The following is an 18361-nucleotide window of genomic DNA, read 5'->3' as shown; positions in this document are numbered from 1 at the left end:
CATTCCAGAGCATTATAGAACTTGGCATGGACTTGTTTACGTTGTTCTCTGACGGAGGCAGTAGCAATGCCCCAGAAGAATAGCTGACCAAATTCTGCAGGCTTATCAGCGGGTGTTTATGTGGCTAGTGAGCGAAGAAAATAGAACAGGCCTATGGGGGAGTTTTCAGATCGTTTGCGGCGTGGTTTTCAGCACTTCACATGAGTGATACATGAATGTAGGTCGTTCTCGTCGTCCCTTGACTGTTTCTGCCTATGAACTGGATGGCCTTAGGGTCACTGCCTGTGGGTGATGTAGTGAACCGAGGTGAAATAATATAAGTATTTCTCATCCACAACAATAGACCCAGTGCTAAATCACATTTGCTTAACGGAGTCATAGTCTCCAAGCCGAGACATCGATGTGTTCCAGATAAATTACCCATCTACTACTACGACCCATTCTGTATGAAGGCGATCGCCGCTATCTACGGACTCCCACTATTGCGATCAGCCGGACCAACGGAGCGATCAACCACCGGGTTCTCACACTACAATGCTGACCAGATTATCAATCCAACCCAGGGATAAGCATATCATATTCACAGCCAGTAGCAGCCAGTAGCAGCCTTTAGAAGCTTCAATTCAAGCAATAGAAGAAAGCCGACCAAGATCGAAGCCAGCTGATTAATGGAACCCTTCAGCGATCGATGCCGGACTCTAGTCCCTTTCTGGTATGGTCTCCGCATCTTGAGTCATTACTCAGCAACTCACCCCACCTGAGCTTATCCCGATTTGATGTCATCGTTTTGTGTTGCTCTCAGCCAGACCCCGCCAATACCTTAAATACTGTGGTTCCCTCGTACAACACTCTTCATAAAGCAACAGACCTCATCTTCCTCTCAATTGACATCCAATTCCCCAATTCAAAGGAAATCTACCAAAATGGCCCCCAAAGTCCTCGTCGTCCTCACCTCCCACGACCACCACAACGCCAATGGCAACCCCACCGGTTGGTTCTTGGTAAGCTGAATGCCCCAAACCAGCCCTATACACCTTGACCACTAACAAAATACTAATAATAATATGTATAGCCCGAATTCGCCCACCCCTGGGACGTCCTGCACTCGAAGACCGAGCTCGTAATCGCCTCCCCCGCCGGCGGCAAAGCCCCTCTGGACCCCGGTTCCATCGAAATGTTCAAAGAGGACGCCGTGTCCCAGAAATTCCTCAAGGAGCAAGAATCCCTCTGGACCAACACGGTGAAACTCTCGGATGTGGTGTCGAGGGTTTCTGAATTCGATGCCATTTTCTATGTTGGTGGGCATGGACGTATGCATCCCTTACCCTACCCTACCGTTGCACTTCTCTATAGAGAAAGCATATGCTAATGATTATGGGGCTATGTAGCAATGTACGACCTCTACAGCGACAAAACCTCCCTCTCCCTCATCCAAGCCTTCGCCGTGGCCAAGAAGCCCGTCGCGGCTGTATGTCACGGTCCTGCCGTGTTCGTGAACGCGACCACTCCCTCCGGGACAGCACTGCTGAAGGGTGCCGAGGTCACAGGCTTCTCGAACCTCGAGGAGGACCAGGTGCAGTTGAGTTCAATTATGCCGTTTATGCTCGAGGATGAGTTGAAGCGGGTTGGTGCGACTTATGTCAAAGCGGAGCAGCCGTGGGGGGAGAAGGTCGTGGTCTCGCAGGTGGCGGAGTTGGGAGGTGCGGTGATTACGGGTCAGAATCCGGCGAGTGCGGGCGGTGTTGGGAAGGCGATTTTGACGGCTTTGGGGTTGTAGTTCATTCTATCGGGTGTAATGGTGGGCTGGATAGTTTTGGATAGTGTAATTTGCCTTGCCATGATGAGAATGATATGATATGCTGCGCTGTCATTTCTATGTCTACTTATGATTCACTTTTGTTTGGTCAAGGGGTACGTTGACTGGGTAGTAAGTACCAAGGGGCAGGTCACAATAGTTCTCCTATCTAAGAACCGTATTGCCGCATAACATAGGCCATGGAGTATAGACCCGAGCATCACAGCTATCCCTGCTTGACAAACTGCTCCTGGACCTCTAAACTATGATTCGCGAACCGACTCTTCGCGCGGATCCGCTCGCCATACAGCAGAAACAACAACGGCACACTACAGAACACTGTGGCCAGCGCCGCCAGCAGTGAAGCCGCCACGTTTGCTCCCAGCCCGTCGAACATCTGCCGTGTGAAGAGCGGGAATGCCCCCGACATCCCTGCCCGGACCAGCTGGACCGCCGCGGTGCCACTAGCTGAATAGCTCAGATAGCTATCGGCCAGATAGCCATACAACACAGTATCGAACTCATTCAAGGCGTATCCGACCAACACCAGAGAAAGTGTAGGGACGATCCAATGGATATCTTCTGCCCGCGGTGGAATCGTCCATGCGAACCACCACAGCCCAATCGCAAAAGCAGGTGCCCCGATAGCCAGTCCCGTAAGTTTATCTTCTGGTTTGATCGGCTCAGAGGCGGCGTGTTTGGCGTCGAGGATCCGAAAGTCGAGGATGCGAGTGAACGTGCTGAAGCAGACGCCAACACCGACGGCGAGGAAAGGGAGAGCGGCAGCGGATGGAGTGAAGTTCATGGACTCGTAGATGGGCTGGAGGGCCTCGGTGAAGATATAAACCAGGGCGAACGAGAAGGCGATCATCATGGCCATGGTAAAGATGAGCAGTTCACCGAAGAAGAGTTCCAGGGGTCGGAACAGCGAGTCTTTGACGAAGGTGCGGAGGTTCGGAGAGTGGTCGTGAGTAAGAGGCTGGAGGCTGTCGTGGCCCGTCTCGTGACAGATGCGCGAGACCTCTTGGGCCAGGAGCAGGCCAGGCCGTGATTCCCGGATGAGCAGGAAGAACGCGCTCATGATGGCCAGAATGATCGTGTATATGTAAAAGACCCAGCGCCTATTGAATTAGAGGTGCATGTGCGAGGCGAAATGGGACATACCAGTGGAGGTTTTCAACAACAAGGATGCTGATGATAGGACCTATCAACAAGCCAAAGTTCGAGGCGATTGTCCACAGGAAAGTAGTCCAGATACGGGATCGCGAGTTGAACATGTCTTCATTGCTGCCGCTACCAACCGTGTATGGGATGGCACTCAAGAAACCCCCTACAATGCGACAGATGACCACAGCTACCAACGAATGAACCAGCCCGATTATCAAACAGCACAGCGCACTACCGATGCTGCTGATAAAATATAGCTTTTTGCGTCCAAAGCACTCGGACCACGGAGGGAAGACAATCGCGCCGACGACCTGTCCCATGAGGAATCTGCCAGGTCAGCTAGGTACTACCAACAGTTCGGAAGACTCACAGCGTCACAAAGTAGAAGGTGCACAAGGTATTGCTAATATGGTATTCATGTTGAGCCTCTGAAGCCGCCGACGTCTATGCTGATTAGAAAGGTCCGACTGTTGGATGAGAAACATACACCAGCAGTACTCGTGGCGGTTCTGTGGTGGTTAGCAGTGCAATACCATGGAGACGTCAATACTTACACAATCAGATCCAGCAGAAAGATCAGACCAATGTCGTACACCTTCCGGGGTGCGCTCCAGTTGCGGGGATGCTTCTTGTTGCCCTTTGCCCACCGGACATACTGCCCATTTGGCGTGAACTCGAGGCCATTCTTCAGCAGGTACTCGTCCATGTTCTGAGTCCGAGTGACGTGTTCCGCTTTCGATGGTGCTGCAATGTCTCCGCCGGCTTCTTTATACTCACAGCAGACTATATGGGACTTGTTCTCCATGGCCATGTCTACAGGGACATGTCGAATAGTAGATCGACAGTAGGCTCAGTCGATCATCCCTGTAGGGTGAATCTCCCTGGTCCGCGACATGGCGTACTATCTAAGTAGCACGCGTCAAGATCTGAATCTAGTAGAGGATCATCGTGCATGGAGTTACTTTGCGTGTTTCCTAGCGAGCTTATGTGGATAACCTCGTGTCCATCCTACCAATCAAGGGAGCACCATGATCTGGAGATATGTGCAGGTGATGGCCCAGCACGCAAAGGATGCTAGTTGGAGATTCGAAGCACTGCTGGGACACGGGGTTTATGGAAATGTATTCTTTGGTAACCGAGTACTCATTGGATAGCCCTGGGTTGAGGCAAGGAAATGACTTGGTTCCAGGAAAGTCGGAAAAGCCAGTCCGGGCTACGAGTGTATAGGAGGAATGTGTGCGTAGCACATTCCTGTTGGCCTATAGGGACTGATCTGATCCTAAATTTACGCGTCCAGTAGAGTGGAAGGAATGCAAGGGAGGCAGATGACGAGCGATCTGCACAAGGTATTCCGTTACATTGTAGTGCGGAAATTCTACAGCAACAGTGCCTTGTGTGTGTAAAGCGGTTCGGAGCTTCCTGTAGTTCAGTTGCTTGATGTACTTTTGTCCCTATAGACTGTCCCAATCTGATGTGGCAAGATCAGATAAGTGTCAGCTCGTGGAGCTGTCAGCTGAGTGCTAGAGAGATGCGATGATGTGTCTGTCTATCGAGAGACGGAGGTCCAATATGATCATGAAAGTGGTTTCAGTCCCCTGCCATTGTAGCATTTGGTGTGTCACAATTGTCCCCTCGCAGAGAAAAGCAACGAATGCGGAGTAGATGCATAATCCTGCTTAGCCCAGTCTTGAAGCTGGGGTAGAGTGAACCGTTGTGAGCAAGCATGACTGCCAGGAGCGAGATATGACGGCTTCACTGTAACTACTTATTCAGAATGGTTGTGCAGCTCACGAGTCCATGATGAGACCAGCAGAGTATACCTCCACTGGATATTCGTCTCCCAAGGAGCGTGGGAGGTATATTGCTGCGCAGGTCATAAGTATAGAGGCTGGACGACCATCAATAAGGAAAGAGCATGGCTCAACCGGAATAATACTTGGACATATGGAGTGACGAGCACGCGAGCCACACCCTGTCCACCAAGGAAGTCATCACAGTAACTAGTTACCAGAAACGACTGTGGAATGTTGATGCCATCCCAATTAGGCAACTCGGGAAGAATCGTGCCGAGCCCCCCTGAGTTCACCGCCTTTCCCCACCGATTTCTGCCGCACCCCGCAGAAGCAGCTGCAGGACACCCTCAACTCCTCACCAGTCACGACGCCTATTAACTAGCGTGTTACTAGTTATCTCCAATACAGTTACCATTATCCGGCTCTCACTCTCACCGACACGATGCCCCCTCACGAAGGACTGGTTCATCCCAAAGAATACGATATCAAGGATAGCAATGTCGAATTGATCGGATCCGACCTGGACCACCGTGTCAAGTACAACTCCGCCGCGACCGAGCCGGCGTGGAACAACGGCACCATCGGCCAGGAGCCGGGGCTGTTCGTGTGGAGGATCGAGAATTTCGAGGTGATCCCATGGCCCAAGGAGCGGACGGGCGAGTTCTACAACGGAGACAGCTATATCGTGCTGCACACGTACAAGGTGGGGGACAAGTTGGGTCATGACATCTTCTTCTGGCTGGGCAGTAAGACCACCCAGGATGAAGCGGGCACGGCCGCCTACAAGACAGTCGAGCTGGATGAATTCCTGCATGGCACCGCGACGCAGCATCGCGAGATCGAACAGGAGCCGTCCGAGGAGTTCTTGGGCCTGTTCCGACACATCTCCATTCGCTCAGGCGGCGTGCGGTCAGGATTTCACCACGTCGAGCCGGAGGAACCCAAGGAGATCCTCACCTTGCTTCGCGTGTTCAAGCATCCTTCGGTGGGTCGCTCGATCATCGTGCACGAGGTCGAGCCCACCTGGGAAAGCCTGGACGAGAACGATGTGTTCGTCCTGGACAAGGGGGATAAGATCTGGGTCTGGCAGGGGAAGAACTGCAGCCCCATGGAAAAGGCTAAGGCCGCACAGGTGGTCAATGACATGACGCTGGCTAAGCACATTGATGTCGAGGTCTTGTCGCAACTCGAGTCGCGGTCCAGGGTCATTGTGGACCTGCTGGGAGGCAAGGAGGCCGACCCGTCCACATTCCAGGCTTCGCGACCGGGGCGTTTCGCCAAGCGCACGGAGGGCGATGTGCGGTCACGCAAGCTCTTTAGACTGAGCGACTCGTCCGGCACACTGACCCTTGACCTGGTCAAGGATGGCCAGCGGGTGAGCAAGTCCGACTTGATTGGGAACGACGTCTTCCTGTACGATGTCGGCAGCAGGCTGTGGGTGTGGCAGGGCTCCGAGGCCAGCCAACGTGAGAAGGCGCTGTGGCTCAAAGTTGCCCAACACTACGTCCGTCAGCTCCAGAGCCAGCTCCCAGAGGCACACTACATTCCGATCGCCAAGGTCGTGGAGGGCTACGAGAGCCCGGCGTTTATGAGAGCCATCGAGGCATAGTCATGGCTGTAAGCCATGATGTGTAATCTATATGTATGTCATGCTTCTGCACAGGTGAACAAGCATCGTCCAGACAGTTAGACACAGAGTATTGGAACTGCAGGTTCAGGCCAACAGCCCACTGTCTAAGCAGTATATATCGATTGGTCCGGTCAGTTGGATCGTTCATGTATGATTCTTTCGAATGTATCAAATATAAGATAAAATCATCAATGTTGTATATTAATGGAGTGATTGCAATAACCCATCCATCTCTCTTGAACATTTATCGATGAAGCCTGCGCGGCGTAGCTTCTATGCTGTTCAATCATCCCAGTACTGTACTCTAGACTCCATTTAGCCCAATTATCCAGCACCCCAATTTATATATCCTCTTATCCTCCGACACAACTCTAGCCCTACACTCTGTTAGAACATACCGATCGACCAATCACCAGAATCAACTACATACCTTTTCAAATCACCATCTTCCTCTCCTTCCCCCACCCCAGCCCCCTCTCCCACCCCAGCCTCCTCCTCTGCCACCCCCATGACGGCCAAACCCACCCCCAGGGGGACCGTGTGGCCGTCCATAGGAATGCATCGGCATGCCACCACCACCCCCCCAATGCGGTCGCGGGGCAGGATACCCGAAACCGCCGCCGCCCATGCCCATGCTGGGATGTCTGCGCCTGCGGCCCATGAGGGACATACAGAGGCCCATTGTAGTATTTTTCTTTGATCAGATTATAATGTGGAATATTATATTCAATTTGATGTTCAGATAATTCCAAGGGTTAAGAAGTTATTCTTTTGTTGAATGAAAGAAAGTAGGGTTGGTAAAAGGATAAATACTGGCGTCGTCAGTCATGGCGTCATGCATCCGCTGTGACGTAGTAACTATCTGCCCCTTCTCTCATTGGAACCTTAACCTTGCAGTTCAAGGGACGGAGTTAATTGCCTGGTATTGCTGTGCTTCTTGAGCTTCTGTGGAAAGGCAGCGACCGTGGAAGGTGAGCTATGACGATTGTGAGATATATACGTTGAGCGCCTTATCGTCTCATTGTAGATAACTTAGTCCCCGGACTGGGTGGGATCTTGAGATGGTACGGGGTACCATCACCCCTGCTGAGAATCCTCTCATGTTGACATCCATGTCTTCATTTCGCTGTAGCTGAAGGGTACTCCCGCGATAACCAAATAAAAGACAGTTGAGTCGCTTCGTGTCAGATGTGTCGTCGCAGTACTCCTATTTCGTACATTACTTCAAGGTGTCATTAGGGAACTGACTAGACTGGAGGGAAGTGGCAGATATATTTCCTCGATGGAGACAATGGCCTCCCAGACCTTGTGGACTAATGAGCTTCGCTTCACAATTTGCCGACTATTTGACATCCTTGTGATACTCCAGGCAATCATATACTCTCCGAGCACAACCAAGAAGGCTAGTCTCATCACATCTGATTGGCTGTATAATTAGTGTTCTGACATTGACATGAGAATCACCGACTGGCTTACGACGCTGACCCCGCTTAATCTTGTTAGTGGTCTTGAAGCTGCGGGGTGTTTTGCTGTCATCTCGAGATCTGACTACTCTTGACTGATGTGCTCTTAGCGTATCGATATACCATATTCCACTTATGAAGGATTAAGCACCAGGAAGCAGAATAATTAGGCGCATAAATATTTGTAACAATGGCGTGCTGCTAGCCACTCATGAGCTTCTATTGTATCATTATGTCCTGGGATATTCCCCTCATTCTGGACCAATCGCACTCTTAGGCCTCATGTCTCATCTGCCGATTTGTAAACCGTGCGGAATTGCGGGATAACCACGATGGCGTGCTATCCGGGTATCTATGGCTAAGCACCACAACTTCCAGATGGCATCAGATGGTATCACCTTTGGATGATTACCAATCCGACTGGACAGAAGATGTATATAAGTTGGATGAATAACCACTCATCTAGTATCTCAGAACAGATCAACTCCAATTGAAGCATCAACAGCAAGACCACCAACCCCACTCCCCCATCATCATACCCATAAAGTAAAATGGCATCCCCACTAAAGAACGTAGTAATCGTCGGGGTAAGTAGACCCATCCCCATCCCATCCTCCCCTCCCCTACCCTCACATATTAACATACAACGATCTGATCTCTAGGCCTCCGGCAACCTCGGCACGCACGTCCTCCAAGCCATCCTCTCCACCCCAACAATCAACACCACCATCCTCACCCGAACCACCTCCACCAGCACCTTCCCAGCAGGCCTCTCAGTAATCAAATCCGACTACAGCCACTCTTCGCTTGTCTCCGCCTTCAAGAACCAAGACGCCGTAATCAGCATCGTCGGCAACGCGGGCTTCTCCGAGCAGCCGAAACTCATCGACGCCGCCATCGAAGCGGGAGTGAAGCGGTTCATCCCGAGTGAATTCGGAAATAATACCGCCGATGAGCGCGTTCGGGCGCTAGCGCCGCTTCTCGAGGGGAAGAAGGCCATTGTGGAGTATCTGAGGGAGAGGGAGGAGAGGTTGAGTTGGACGGCGGTGATTACGGGGCCGTTTTTTGATTGGGTATGTTCCCTTTTCACTTACATCTTTTACTTTCCCGGATGAAAATGGATGGGGCTAATATAAGCTGAAGGGCCTAAAAACCGGCTTCCTCGGCTTCAACCTACAATCCCACGAAGCAACCATCTACGATGACGGAACTATCCCTTTCTCCGTGAGCACGCTCGCTCAAATCGGTCGTTCACTGGTTGCTATCTTGCAGAATCCAGACGTCACAGCGAATCACTACGTCTATGTTGAATCGTTCACAGTCACGCAGAAGCAGGTCCTCGGTGCTTTGGAAAAGGCCACCGGCCAGGATTGGAAGGTCACGGATGTGGAGTTGAAGCCGCTGATTGAGGAGAGTGCGGAGCGGTTCAAAGGTGGGGATTTCTCCGCTGTGCGGATTCTGCTTCTGGCGGCGGGGTTGGCGAGGTTTCCTGATGGGTCGTATGGGGATTGGGAGAAGGTGGTGGATGGGGGGTCGTGGAATGAGAGGTTGGGGATTAAGAAGGAGGATTTGGATGAGGTTGTGGGGGGGCTGGTTAATTTGAATTAGATTGAGATATCCTGAAGGATATTGAGGATTATACATTGGAACAGGAAGTAACAATTGAATTATAAAGCAGCTCAAGTATGGTATCTAAACTCTACCTCGCCATCACCGGTCTTCACTCTTCGTGTATCCTCTTTCTCTCCTGCGAGAATCTCCTCTTTTGTCTTGTTCTCCCGTCGGAGATATACTGCGTGGAGTGCTACCACTACCTGCGCGACTACTAATGCTCCCAGCGAGAAGGCATTCCCTAGGACATACGGCGACGTGCGGTATACCTGTCCCGCTACGATACCCGCACAATTACCCACCGTCTGCTGGAGGCCAATGGCGAGTGCACGACGGTACTGCGGCGCCACGTTGACGTTCAACCAGGCGACGTTCAGCCCGACGCCGGTGTAGACGGCTATACCGCAGAGGTAGGTCGCGAAGTATTTGACAGCGTCGTTAGACACAGTCAGGAGGAGGATGTAGCCGACGATGCCGAAGATATTAGTCGCTAGGATGAACTGTCATCACGTTAGCACACTTCATCCCATAAAATATACACAGTAAGTGGAGGAGGGAGTGGAAGGGGGGACATACGATGGAAAACCTCCCAAAGCGATCCGCGCAAAACGCAACAGCAATAAACACAATCGCCGCCCAAATATACACCGGCACGGTGAGCACATTACTCATAAGACTATTATACCCGAGACTACCCAAGATGGTCGGCAGAAAAGTACTGAACCCGTAGAGGAGAATATCCTGGCAGAACTGGGTCAGGGCGGAGAACATGAGCTTGGGATCACGGAGCGCAAGGCGCATTTCCTCCCAGCTGAAGTGCTCGCTGCCCATGTATTTGCGACGCTGTTCGTTGCGTACCCGCATCATGTACTTCTCTTCCGCGGTGAGGAAGTATGCGTTGCTGGGGTCGTTGGGGAGACCGAACCAGATGAGGATGGCGCAGATGAGACTGAAGATTCCTTCGATTATGTAGACCCATCTTGATTCTTGTTAGCATTAATGGATTAAGGTGATGGAGAAGGGGGGAGGGGCATACCGCCATCCAGCTTTCCCGCCGATACCATCCATGTGCAGCAGTGCATACGCGAGGAGACCCCCCACGGCGCCGGAGATAGCGGCGCAGCTCATCAGGTATGAGACGCGCTTGGCCTGCTCCTCGCGACGGTACACCATGGTTAAATACAGGTTCAGACAGGGAAAGAGTCCGGCTTCGCAGCCGCCGAGGATTAGTCGTGTTGCGTATAGCGAGGCGACATTGTGGATGAAGCCGGTGAAAACAGTAGTGATGGACCAGATGATGCAGAGACCGGTGAGAATATTCCGCGGGGTGAGCTTCTTCATGGCTACCGCCCATGGTGCTTCCAGCAGCACGTAGGTAGCGTAGAAAATAGACACAGCGGTGGAGTACTCGCTGTCGGAAGCGTGGATGTCTTCAGGCATACCAGCTACCTTGACATTACCTGGGTTGCCATTAGCTTATGTATCAACATGGGGGTTTGCATTGGGATATTACCGATGTTACTACGGTCCAGGAAACACGACAGGTAAGTCAACATGATAATAGGCACAAAAGCCATGTCGAGCTTCATGAGAAGCTTCTTCTCCTTTGCTGGATCGAGCACGACATCGTCAATGTCGCCAATGGCGGTCTCTTCAGGAGTCGTCTTTTCAATAGGTTTCTCGAGCGATTTGCGCTCGACAGCAATATCCATCTGATCGGTCGTCATGATGGAGAGCAGAGCTGTAAATTCCTAGACAAACGTTGGGGGGGGAGAATGATGAAAACATCAGCGGAAGATCTGGGGTTAAGAACCATGGACCGGCTTCTCAGGGTAGTAGCAACGCATCGATAACACCGCCAGTCAACCGGGAAGCTATCTATGATGAGGGGCGAGTAGCATTACGCTGCGCTGAGCGATCCATCGGGCCGACGGACTGATAAGCAAAGTTCAGATTGCCGGGAGGATATCATCTGGCAGATGCTCATTGGTGAGAGGGCAGAGTTTAGCACCCACGCTTATCACGATGGTGGAGACAAAACACGTTTATCCCCGGATATCGGAGCCCACCTGCCGATAGGGGAGGAGTATGGGGTAGATACAGAAGAGTGATAGGCTATCAGTATCGGTAAGGAGTTGATGATTATATATGCTATATGCCAAATCATGCACCTACCGCAGAATAAACTCTCCCCAAACAAGCAACCAAGATGACCGCAACCCTAAGCAGCCAAGAAACCCGCCTTCTGGCCCGCCAAAACAGCATCACCAACACCGCCGGCTATTCAGGGAACAACCTCCAAGCAAACCTCCTCATCCTCCCCTCCAAACACAGCCAAGACTTCCACAACCTCTGCCTCCGCAACCCGGTATCCTGCCCACTCCTCGGGATCAGCAGTATCCCCGGAAACCCACACAAAATCACCCCATCAGCATGCATCCGCAACCACCACGACTTTGACATCCGCACGGACTGCCCATCCTACCGCGTGTACAAGCACGGAAAATGCATCGCCGCCAACAAACCCGATCTTCTCGACCTGTGGTCTACCACAGATAATTCTTCTTCTTCAGAAGGATATACAGCCTTCCTAATCGGCTGCTCCTTCAGCTTCGAATCCGCCCTCTGCAATACCATCCCACCCTTAACCCCACGACACCAGGTAACCAACACCATCGTGCCCATGTATCGTACTTCGTTACCTCTCCTCCCTTCGGGGATCTTCACCAACGCAACAGTCACCGTGTCCATGCGCCCTTACCACGAATCAGACGTGCAGCGGGTGCGGGATATCACGCGCCCGTATCTAGCTACGCACGGGGAACCCGTGGATTGGGGGTGGGATGCGGTGAAGAGGTTAGGGATTCGGGATATACATGATCCAGACTTTGGGGATAGGGTTGAGTTTAAAGAAGGAGAAGTGCCGGTTTTTTGGGTAAGAATTTCTACTACTGTTTTGGATTAAGTTTTGAGATTAGGTTTTGATGAAGTGTATATTGTATATGCTAATGCGGGATGGTACTAGGCATGTGGTGTGACGCCACAGATGGCGGTCGAGGCGGCCGGGGATAAGATTGATGGGTTGGTGTTTGCGCATGAGCCTGGGAATATGTTGGTTACGGATTGGGTGGTGGAGGATTTGGAGAGGTTGAAGGGGGGGATTGCAGCATTCCAGGAATATTTGAATTGATTTTACTAGATGTGTAGAGAGTATGGCCTGTTGGTAGTTGAATACTGGTTTAGATCTAGAAATCTACAGCTAGAAGCAATCCTTCATCACACTCGACAACTCCTCCCCATAATCATACCGCTGCCATCCCGCATCAAATCCCTCCGGCGCCATGCCCATAATCTGCGTCTCGAGATTCCCCACCGCTTCGAACCACTCCATCAGCTCGCGCGTCATCTGCGCCCCGTCCAGCGGTGACTGCTCCTGCGTGGCTGTTGACTGACTTGGTGCCGTCTCCACCATGTTGCCAAGGCTATCATCTCGCTCCGCTGGCACTGCGTCTGGCTCCGGTGGACTCTGCACCGGCCGATGCATCAGCTGGGGACCCAGCTTCCTCAAGCTTCGAATGGACTTCCACAGCCTCCGCGAGATGTACGATCTCGTCGAGAAGCCTTTGATCAGTTCCAGAGCCATGTAGAACTCTTCCTTGCACGTGGTACTAAACTGGGTGGGGGCCTGCGTGACAGCCAGAAACACGACTGCCACAGCAGACACTAGAAACCAGTTAAAGGTCACCTGCTGCAAGCGATAGATATCCGTTGTCTCGTTCAGATTGGTGATGAAGCGGATCGACCCCTTCGCCAACTCCACCACGGTGTGCGATTCAGCCGGATACTTGGCAATATGTGCCGCCGAGTGCAACACCGGTCGGTGAATCAGCATGCGCAGCTGGTTTGCTCTTAAGTATAGTAGAGCGCGTAAGCGACGCAGACTCCGCGGCTCATCTTCCTGGATGTGGTTCGAGTCGATGCTCAACATGGGCGGAATGTCGCCCGTCCATCGCTGGACTTGCCAATCGAGGTAATTCATCTCCTCTTTCTTGATCTCGTTGGTGTTGTTGAATGCCGAAATGAACTTCCACACTTTCGCTGCGATGCGACTGTACCGGATCATGACTCGAAGATACGGTGTCTTTTCCTCTGGCTCAGGCAGCCACGGGTCAATGTCGCTGTCTTCAAGCGAAAAGGGCATCCCGGTGCCGAAACTCCAGCGGATGTCGAGAATGTAGATGGACCAGAAGAGTCGGAGAACCCGGTCCTTCCCTGCCTTGACGATGGACGGCTGGCTGAGGGTTTCGCGGCGGTGAAGCCCTCGCTCCAGACACATGCGCTCGACGATGCCGATAGTGCGCCAGGCGAGGGTTTCTTCGTCGATTTGGAAGTAGAAGATGGCCTAGTAGCTCTTAGCCATGCTCTAAGATCACAAGGTATAGGTACTCACCACTAACGTCAAAAAGATAATATTCTTGATCCCCGCTGGCCCCCAGACAAAAGTATCCGCCACTTCGCGGACACTTTCGAACAGACTCAGCGCCAGGACACTGCTCCCCGCTGCCTCGGCCGTCAACGCACAGGCAAATACCAGACGCAGGATGTGCACGGCCGTCGGATCCAGCTGTTCATGAGTGTCAGTGCCTGCGGCCGCCACTGGTACCCGGGGCCACGACTCCGCTCCGTACAACAACTCCACCTGGTGGAGGAGCTGTGACAGTTCCAGGACAGGATACATAATCCCCATCTCTTCTTCATACACGCGACACAGCCGCAGCGCTTCGTTCTTCCCAATCGTCCATAGTGGATCGCCGGGGGGATGATGGCGCGTGCGTGGCGGCGACGCAGCTACTACCGGCAGGGTAATCACCTCAGAAGGATCCGCCTGGGTGAGATCACCCTCGTCATCGCCATCAACATCTCCATCTTCACCATCCGCGACATCAAGATGTTCCTCGACGATACCGCGACGCTGGAGACTAGATTTGGCGAGGTCCAGACTATACGCCGAGGTAGTTGGACCCTGAAAGACGGATTCTTTCTCCTTGCTGGAGGAATGCTGCCGCCGGAAGGGACGCTGCGATGCGACGTCCGACCGCGGCAGGGCGGGTGCGGCTGAGACGAGGCTGTTCTGCGTCAAGGCGTGGACGGCGGAGGTAAGGGTGGATATTTGTTCCTGCATGGCGGTCATTTGTGTTAAAAGGCGGTCCATTGTCTCACTGTTTCATGTTAATCTCTTTCTCTATCTCTCAGGGAAAGGGTTCGTACTGGTTCTCTGTGGTGCTCTCTGGTCGCGGCGGGGATTCATATACACAGTCGATACGCTGACGACCGCATCGCTGGCAGGGAGACTGGCCGTTACATTTGATTTTACGCCTCTTGCATTCATTGCTAGAGAGATGGTCAGATGCGATCGATAACTATTATCAGTAGGGAGTAGGGGAAGTACCAAGCTTTGGCGATGTATTTGCGACGGCGTTTGCGCGGTCGGACCTCGTCCCGATCGCCGGGATCGTCGTCGGGGGGATGTTCCCATGGCTCGAGGGGATGGCTGTCCATGTTATGGATACTTTATGGGTATATAGGGGATAGATATGGGACGTCAGGATATAACAAGAAGGCAGAGTAAAGATGGAAGAATGATGCTGAGCACCAGCGATGCATCATTGGATGGCGGCGGTGAAGGAGCGCCGATCGGCCACCACGGCGGGGTTCCGCAGTCTAATTTGCAGCCAGTGCTTTAGCACGAGAATCTCTACGACTGTCATTCGTCAATGGAGATGGCTGCAGTGGGACACGATGCAGTTCCTCGGCTGGAAGTGGATGCAATGGGTTGCTTGCTCGCTACGTGTCCTTCGTACAAGTCGCATGGTGTCACCCCTGCAGACGGGATGCTCCAGAGCCCACGGTGAATGTTTGTAGATAGATACATGACTAACAGGTGGAGGAGGCATTCTATGTATATACATCGAGAATCATAGCTCATAAACTAATCCACCTACAGATCCTTCGTCCGCTCATCGCTCTCCACAATCCACTGCTGCAGCTTCGTCGGATCGCGCGGCGTAAAGCCCACCTTGAAGGGCTTGGGCTCCGTGGTCAACCCCGTCGGGATCTCATTGCACTCGAGCGCATCCAGAATGGGCCGATCAGCCACATCCCGCGAGGGATGCATCGTGAACGCGGTGATCAATCGGATGTACGCCGTGTAGAGCTCGCGGTTAGCCAGATGGGAGCCGGCACACATGCGCGATCCCGCGCCATAGCCATAGTGCGGCGTGCCGGAGCCCTCACCCACGTCCAGATAGCGCTCGGGGATGAACTTTTCCGGCATTTTGAAGTGGTCTTCGTCGTAGTCGGCGGCCCAGGCATTCTGATGAAATCAGCAATCATGTAGTCATTGACTAGGGTAGGGTAGACTCACCATGAAGAAGGTCGTTCCGGCGGGAATAGTCGCTCCGTTGAACTCGATATCCTTGGTGCTCTCGCGAGGCAGACAGATGGGAATGACCGTCCAGAAGCGGAGGGTTTCGCGGACCAGCGCGGTCACGTAGGGCACCTTCTCCTCCACGAGGCACTTCTCCCACGCCTCGCCGTTGGGGTACACCTTCATGATCTCATCGTAGGCCTTTTGCTGGATCCGCTGGCCGTCCTCGGAGGCCAGATACGCGATGCCCATGACCAGGTTGCCGGGGACCGTGTCCAGTCCGGCGGACACCATGGTGACGCAGATGGATTTGATCTCGGCTGTAATCGTCAGAATTACTCTAATGGGGAAACAGTGGACTGCTCACCTTCATTCAACTTGGCCTCCGGATCCTTCAGAATGTTCCCCGTGATGCACGGCTTGTCAGTACCCTTGGCAATGCGGTCCTTGAGAATGTCCAGCAGGAATCCCAGATACTTGTCGCGACGCTCGCGGAACTCCTGCGCCTCGCGGTTCTGCTTGGGGAAGATCCGCAGCAGCGGGATATAGTCTTGCCAGTTGTTGCTGGTACTGCGGAAGTTGGCGACACCACGCTCGACGTTGACGATCTCGTGTAGCAGCTCATCGTTCACGTTACCCTCGATGCGGAAGCCGTAGTTGAGGGTCAGACTAGTGTTGAGGGCGAAGCGCTGGAAATAGGCCTTGGGGTTGATATCGCGGGCGCCATTTTGGCTGTCCTTGAACAGTTCCTTGATACTGGCAGTACATTCGAGGTCGATGATGGGCATGTAGGATTGCACCGCTGGGCGGTTCAGTGCGGTCGCAGCGGCCTTGCGGCGACGCTTGCAGGATTCATCCCAGGGCGAGGTACCGATGGTGAAGCCCTGCGAGGACGATACCACGCTGTGAAAGGTGTGGAATGTGGGACGTGAGATCAGGGCGGACTGGTCTTTGATCCAGAGCTGGCGGACCGAGTCGAAGCTGTTGGCGAAGACGACGCGCTGGACGGAAGCAGAAAGCGTGGGTCAGGAACCAGAACCGTTTACAGATCCACTTCTCCGGTCGCAAGTTACTCACCTTATTGCCCATGCGTACTTGGAAGACAGGTCCAAAGGATTTGGCCCATTTCCGGGCGACAATAGCATGCTGCGTGCCCAGCTGAAGAAGGTTGCCAAAGAGGGGGACGCCGGGGATTTCGGGGATGCCTTTGATTTTAGGCACGTCCGTGCGATTCATGTAACGCACCAGGAAGTACACCACCGCCGCCGCGGCGATCAAAATCGTCTGTAGGGCCATATTTTGAGGGGTGGCTGATATGATGTGGAATGTTCAGTTTCTGTGCAAGATGCAAGGGATACAACGCCTTTTATAAGTGTGCTGGTCGCCATGCAGCTCTCCTCGGCTGGTGATGTGGTGGATACGATCTGGAGACAGCCATCCGCCGTCATTCCCACGGCTCCATTTCCGGCCGAGCAAGTTTCGTCCAAGCTTTGGCTGGTTCCACGTCGGGGCCCTTTTGCCTTTCCTCTTTCCCCGCACGGCAGCTTCCAATCTTTGGCAATCTGCGGCCCGACATTGGCTTTCCACTGCTGCCCCCAGCGCGGCATTTCGGAATGGCCTTTCCGCACTGCGGCTGGCCGCGGAACCCTCGCCCGGAGTGATGTCTCTTTGCAGGTAAGAGATGGTCTTCGCTTGCCCGGAATGTTACAGACTTTCCGGAAAGCGGCTTCACTACCTACACTCTTTCATTGCTTGCTGGGCCGAATGCCCAAATGCGTTAAACCATGACTGGAATATAGACGGAAGAACCACATTGCAAGCATCTAATACATCAATACCAGAGATTCGGTAAAGAGTCGTATTACCATGGTTAAGACGAGCCCATTGGCCTAATGATGGAACATCACTGTTTGTCCAGGAAGAGAGACCGGGCCGTTTTCTCGGTATATTAAGGACTACAGATTTAGATCCCATTTTAGACATTTATCCTACCTTTAGATATCTAGTAATGAACATCTAGAGGAAGTTAATTCCTCTACAGTCTAAGGATTGGATTCAAGTTTGAATATATCACCTATGATTACTAAAGAAAGGGGAATATAGTCTTACTCTAATCCTTTGATTATGATGTATTTGATAGTCAATCCAGAGCTAGCTTTAGGATTAACCTCTATATAGTTAATTATGGGCAAGGCTTTTAAAGAGTCTAGATAAGAATCTCCATCCGCTTGGGATAATCTTCATAGAGTGAATTAGAAAGAGCAAATATTGTTATCTATATAATTGCTATACACATCTGAAGCGGCTGCATTAGGTTGAAGAATATAAACTAGACTAAACGACACTAAACTATGGTAGGAGACGATAGTGAGCAATAAACTCACTGCGCCTTATCTCAACCAACTAGAGCAACCCCAGGTTCAACCAAACTTTTATTTGGCGGGCGACAAATCAAATTAGGTGTCCCGAAAGGCG

The 18361-nt window shown here is 52.4% G+C and overlaps 8 protein-coding genes across 8 annotated transcripts; 4 read left to right on the top strand and 4 right to left on the bottom strand.

Moving 5' to 3' along the window:
• Positions 1–923: 923 nt before the first annotated feature.
• Positions 924–1777, top strand: ASPBRDRAFT_55425 (type 1 glutamine amidotransferase domain-containing protein; the record flags this gene model as incomplete). Its single annotated transcript, XM_067627385.1, has 3 exons — positions 924–1001; positions 1073–1310; positions 1389–1777. 3 exons carry the CDS (start codon positions 924–926, stop codon positions 1775–1777), a joined length of 705 nt encoding a protein of 234 aa, XP_067479455.1.
• ASPBRDRAFT_43600 (uncharacterized protein) lies at positions 1623–3867 on the bottom strand. Its single transcript, XM_067625030.1, has 5 exons — positions 3517–3867; positions 3450–3471; positions 3333–3406; positions 2960–3289; positions 1623–2916 (listed from the first exon to the last, which is right to left on the bottom strand). The coding sequence occupies exons 1-5, from the start codon at positions 3771–3773 to the stop codon at positions 2022–2024; spliced, it is 1578 nt and encodes a 525-aa protein (XP_067479454.1). The 5' UTR covers positions 3774–3867; the 3' UTR covers positions 1623–2021.
• A 1330-nt stretch (positions 3868–5197) lies between these two features.
• Positions 5198–6364, top strand: ASPBRDRAFT_124819 (gelsolin family protein; the record flags this gene model as incomplete). The annotated part of the gene is made up of 1 exon (XM_067617732.1): positions 5198–6364. One exon carries the CDS (start codon positions 5198–5200, stop codon positions 6362–6364), a length of 1167 nt encoding a protein of 388 aa, XP_067479453.1.
• Positions 6365–8399: 2035 nt separating this feature from the next.
• Positions 8400–9456, top strand: ASPBRDRAFT_125397 (aromatic alcohol reductase; the record flags this gene model as incomplete). Its single annotated transcript, XM_067617786.1, has 3 exons — positions 8400–8435; positions 8511–8921; positions 8992–9456. 3 exons carry the CDS (start codon positions 8400–8402, stop codon positions 9454–9456), a joined length of 912 nt encoding a protein of 303 aa, XP_067479452.1.
• Positions 9457–9527: 71 nt separating this feature from the next.
• Positions 9528–11186, bottom strand: ASPBRDRAFT_196309 (allantoate permease family MFS transporter; the record flags this gene model as incomplete). The annotated part of the gene is made up of 4 exons (XM_067620980.1): positions 9528–9959; positions 10036–10438; positions 10496–10919; positions 10973–11186. The coding sequence occupies 4 exons, from the start codon at positions 11184–11186 to the stop codon at positions 9528–9530; spliced, it is 1473 nt and encodes a 490-aa protein (XP_067479451.1).
• A 482-nt stretch (positions 11187–11668) lies between these two features.
• On the top strand, positions 11669–12649 carry ASPBRDRAFT_207440 (DUF1445 domain protein; the record flags this gene model as incomplete). Its single annotated transcript, XM_067621801.1, has 2 exons — positions 11669–12394; positions 12485–12649. 2 exons carry the CDS (start codon positions 11669–11671, stop codon positions 12647–12649), a joined length of 891 nt encoding a protein of 296 aa, XP_067479450.1.
• ASPBRDRAFT_65849 (putative C6 transcription factor) lies at positions 12342–15081 on the bottom strand. The gene is made up of 4 exons (XM_067628603.1): positions 14909–15081; positions 14728–14850; positions 13910–14678; positions 12342–13861 (listed from the first exon to the last, which is right to left on the bottom strand). The coding sequence occupies exons 1-4, from the start codon at positions 15016–15018 to the stop codon at positions 12719–12721; spliced, it is 2145 nt and encodes a 714-aa protein (XP_067479449.1). The 5' UTR covers positions 15019–15081; the 3' UTR covers positions 12342–12718.
• Positions 15082–15173: 92 nt separating this feature from the next.
• ASPBRDRAFT_43596 (cytochrome P450) lies at positions 15174–17407 on the bottom strand. Its single transcript, XM_067625029.1, has 4 exons — positions 16964–17407; positions 16254–16887; positions 15884–16206; positions 15174–15832 (listed from the first exon to the last, which is right to left on the bottom strand). The coding sequence occupies exons 1-4, from the start codon at positions 17180–17182 to the stop codon at positions 15458–15460; spliced, it is 1551 nt and encodes a 516-aa protein (XP_067479448.1). The 5' UTR covers positions 17183–17407; the 3' UTR covers positions 15174–15457.
• Positions 17408–18361: the final 954 nt, after the last annotated feature.

This window comes from Aspergillus brasiliensis (genome assembly GCF_001889945.1).
Source record: "Aspergillus brasiliensis CBS 101740 unplaced genomic scaffold ASPBRscaffold_6, whole genome shotgun sequence".
NCBI lineage: Eukaryota > Fungi > Ascomycota > Eurotiomycetes > Eurotiales > Aspergillaceae > Aspergillus > Aspergillus brasiliensis.
This window is presented reverse-complemented; position numbering and strand designations above follow the sequence as displayed.

Coding starts and splice junctions, on each gene's coding strand:
- ASPBRDRAFT_43600 (XM_067625030.1), bottom strand. CDS start 3,773: ATGGCCATGGAGAACAAGTCCCATATAGTCTGCTGTGAGTATAAAGAA. Junction 3,472..3,516: donor TTTCTGCTGGATCTGATTGT/GTAAGTATTGAC, acceptor TAACCACCACAG/AACCGCCACGAGTACTGCTG. Junction 3,290..3,332: donor ACCTTCTACTTTGTGACGCT/GTGAGTCTTCCG, acceptor CTGACCTGGCAG/ATTCCTCATGGGACAGGTCG.
- ASPBRDRAFT_65849 (XM_067628603.1), bottom strand. CDS start 15,018: ATGGACAGCCATCCCCTCGAGCCATGGGAACATCCCCCCGACGACGAT. Junction 14,851..14,908: donor AAATACATCGCCAAAGCTTG/GTACTTCCCCTA, acceptor CCATCTCTCTAG/CAATGAATGCAAGAGGCGTA. Junction 14,679..14,727: donor GAGAGCACCACAGAGAACCA/GTACGAACCCTT, acceptor AACATGAAACAG/TGAGACAATGGACCGCCTTT.
- ASPBRDRAFT_43596 (XM_067625029.1), bottom strand. CDS start 17,182: ATGGCCCTACAGACGATTTTGATCGCCGCGGCGGCGGTGGTGTACTTC. Junction 16,888..16,963: donor AAGTACGCATGGGCAATAAG/GTGAGTAACTTG, acceptor GCTTCCGTCCAG/CGCGTCGTCTTCGCCAACAG. Junction 16,207..16,253: donor GGAGGCCAAGTTGAATGAAG/GTGAGCAGTCCA, acceptor TGACGATTACAG/CCGAGATCAAATCCATCTGC.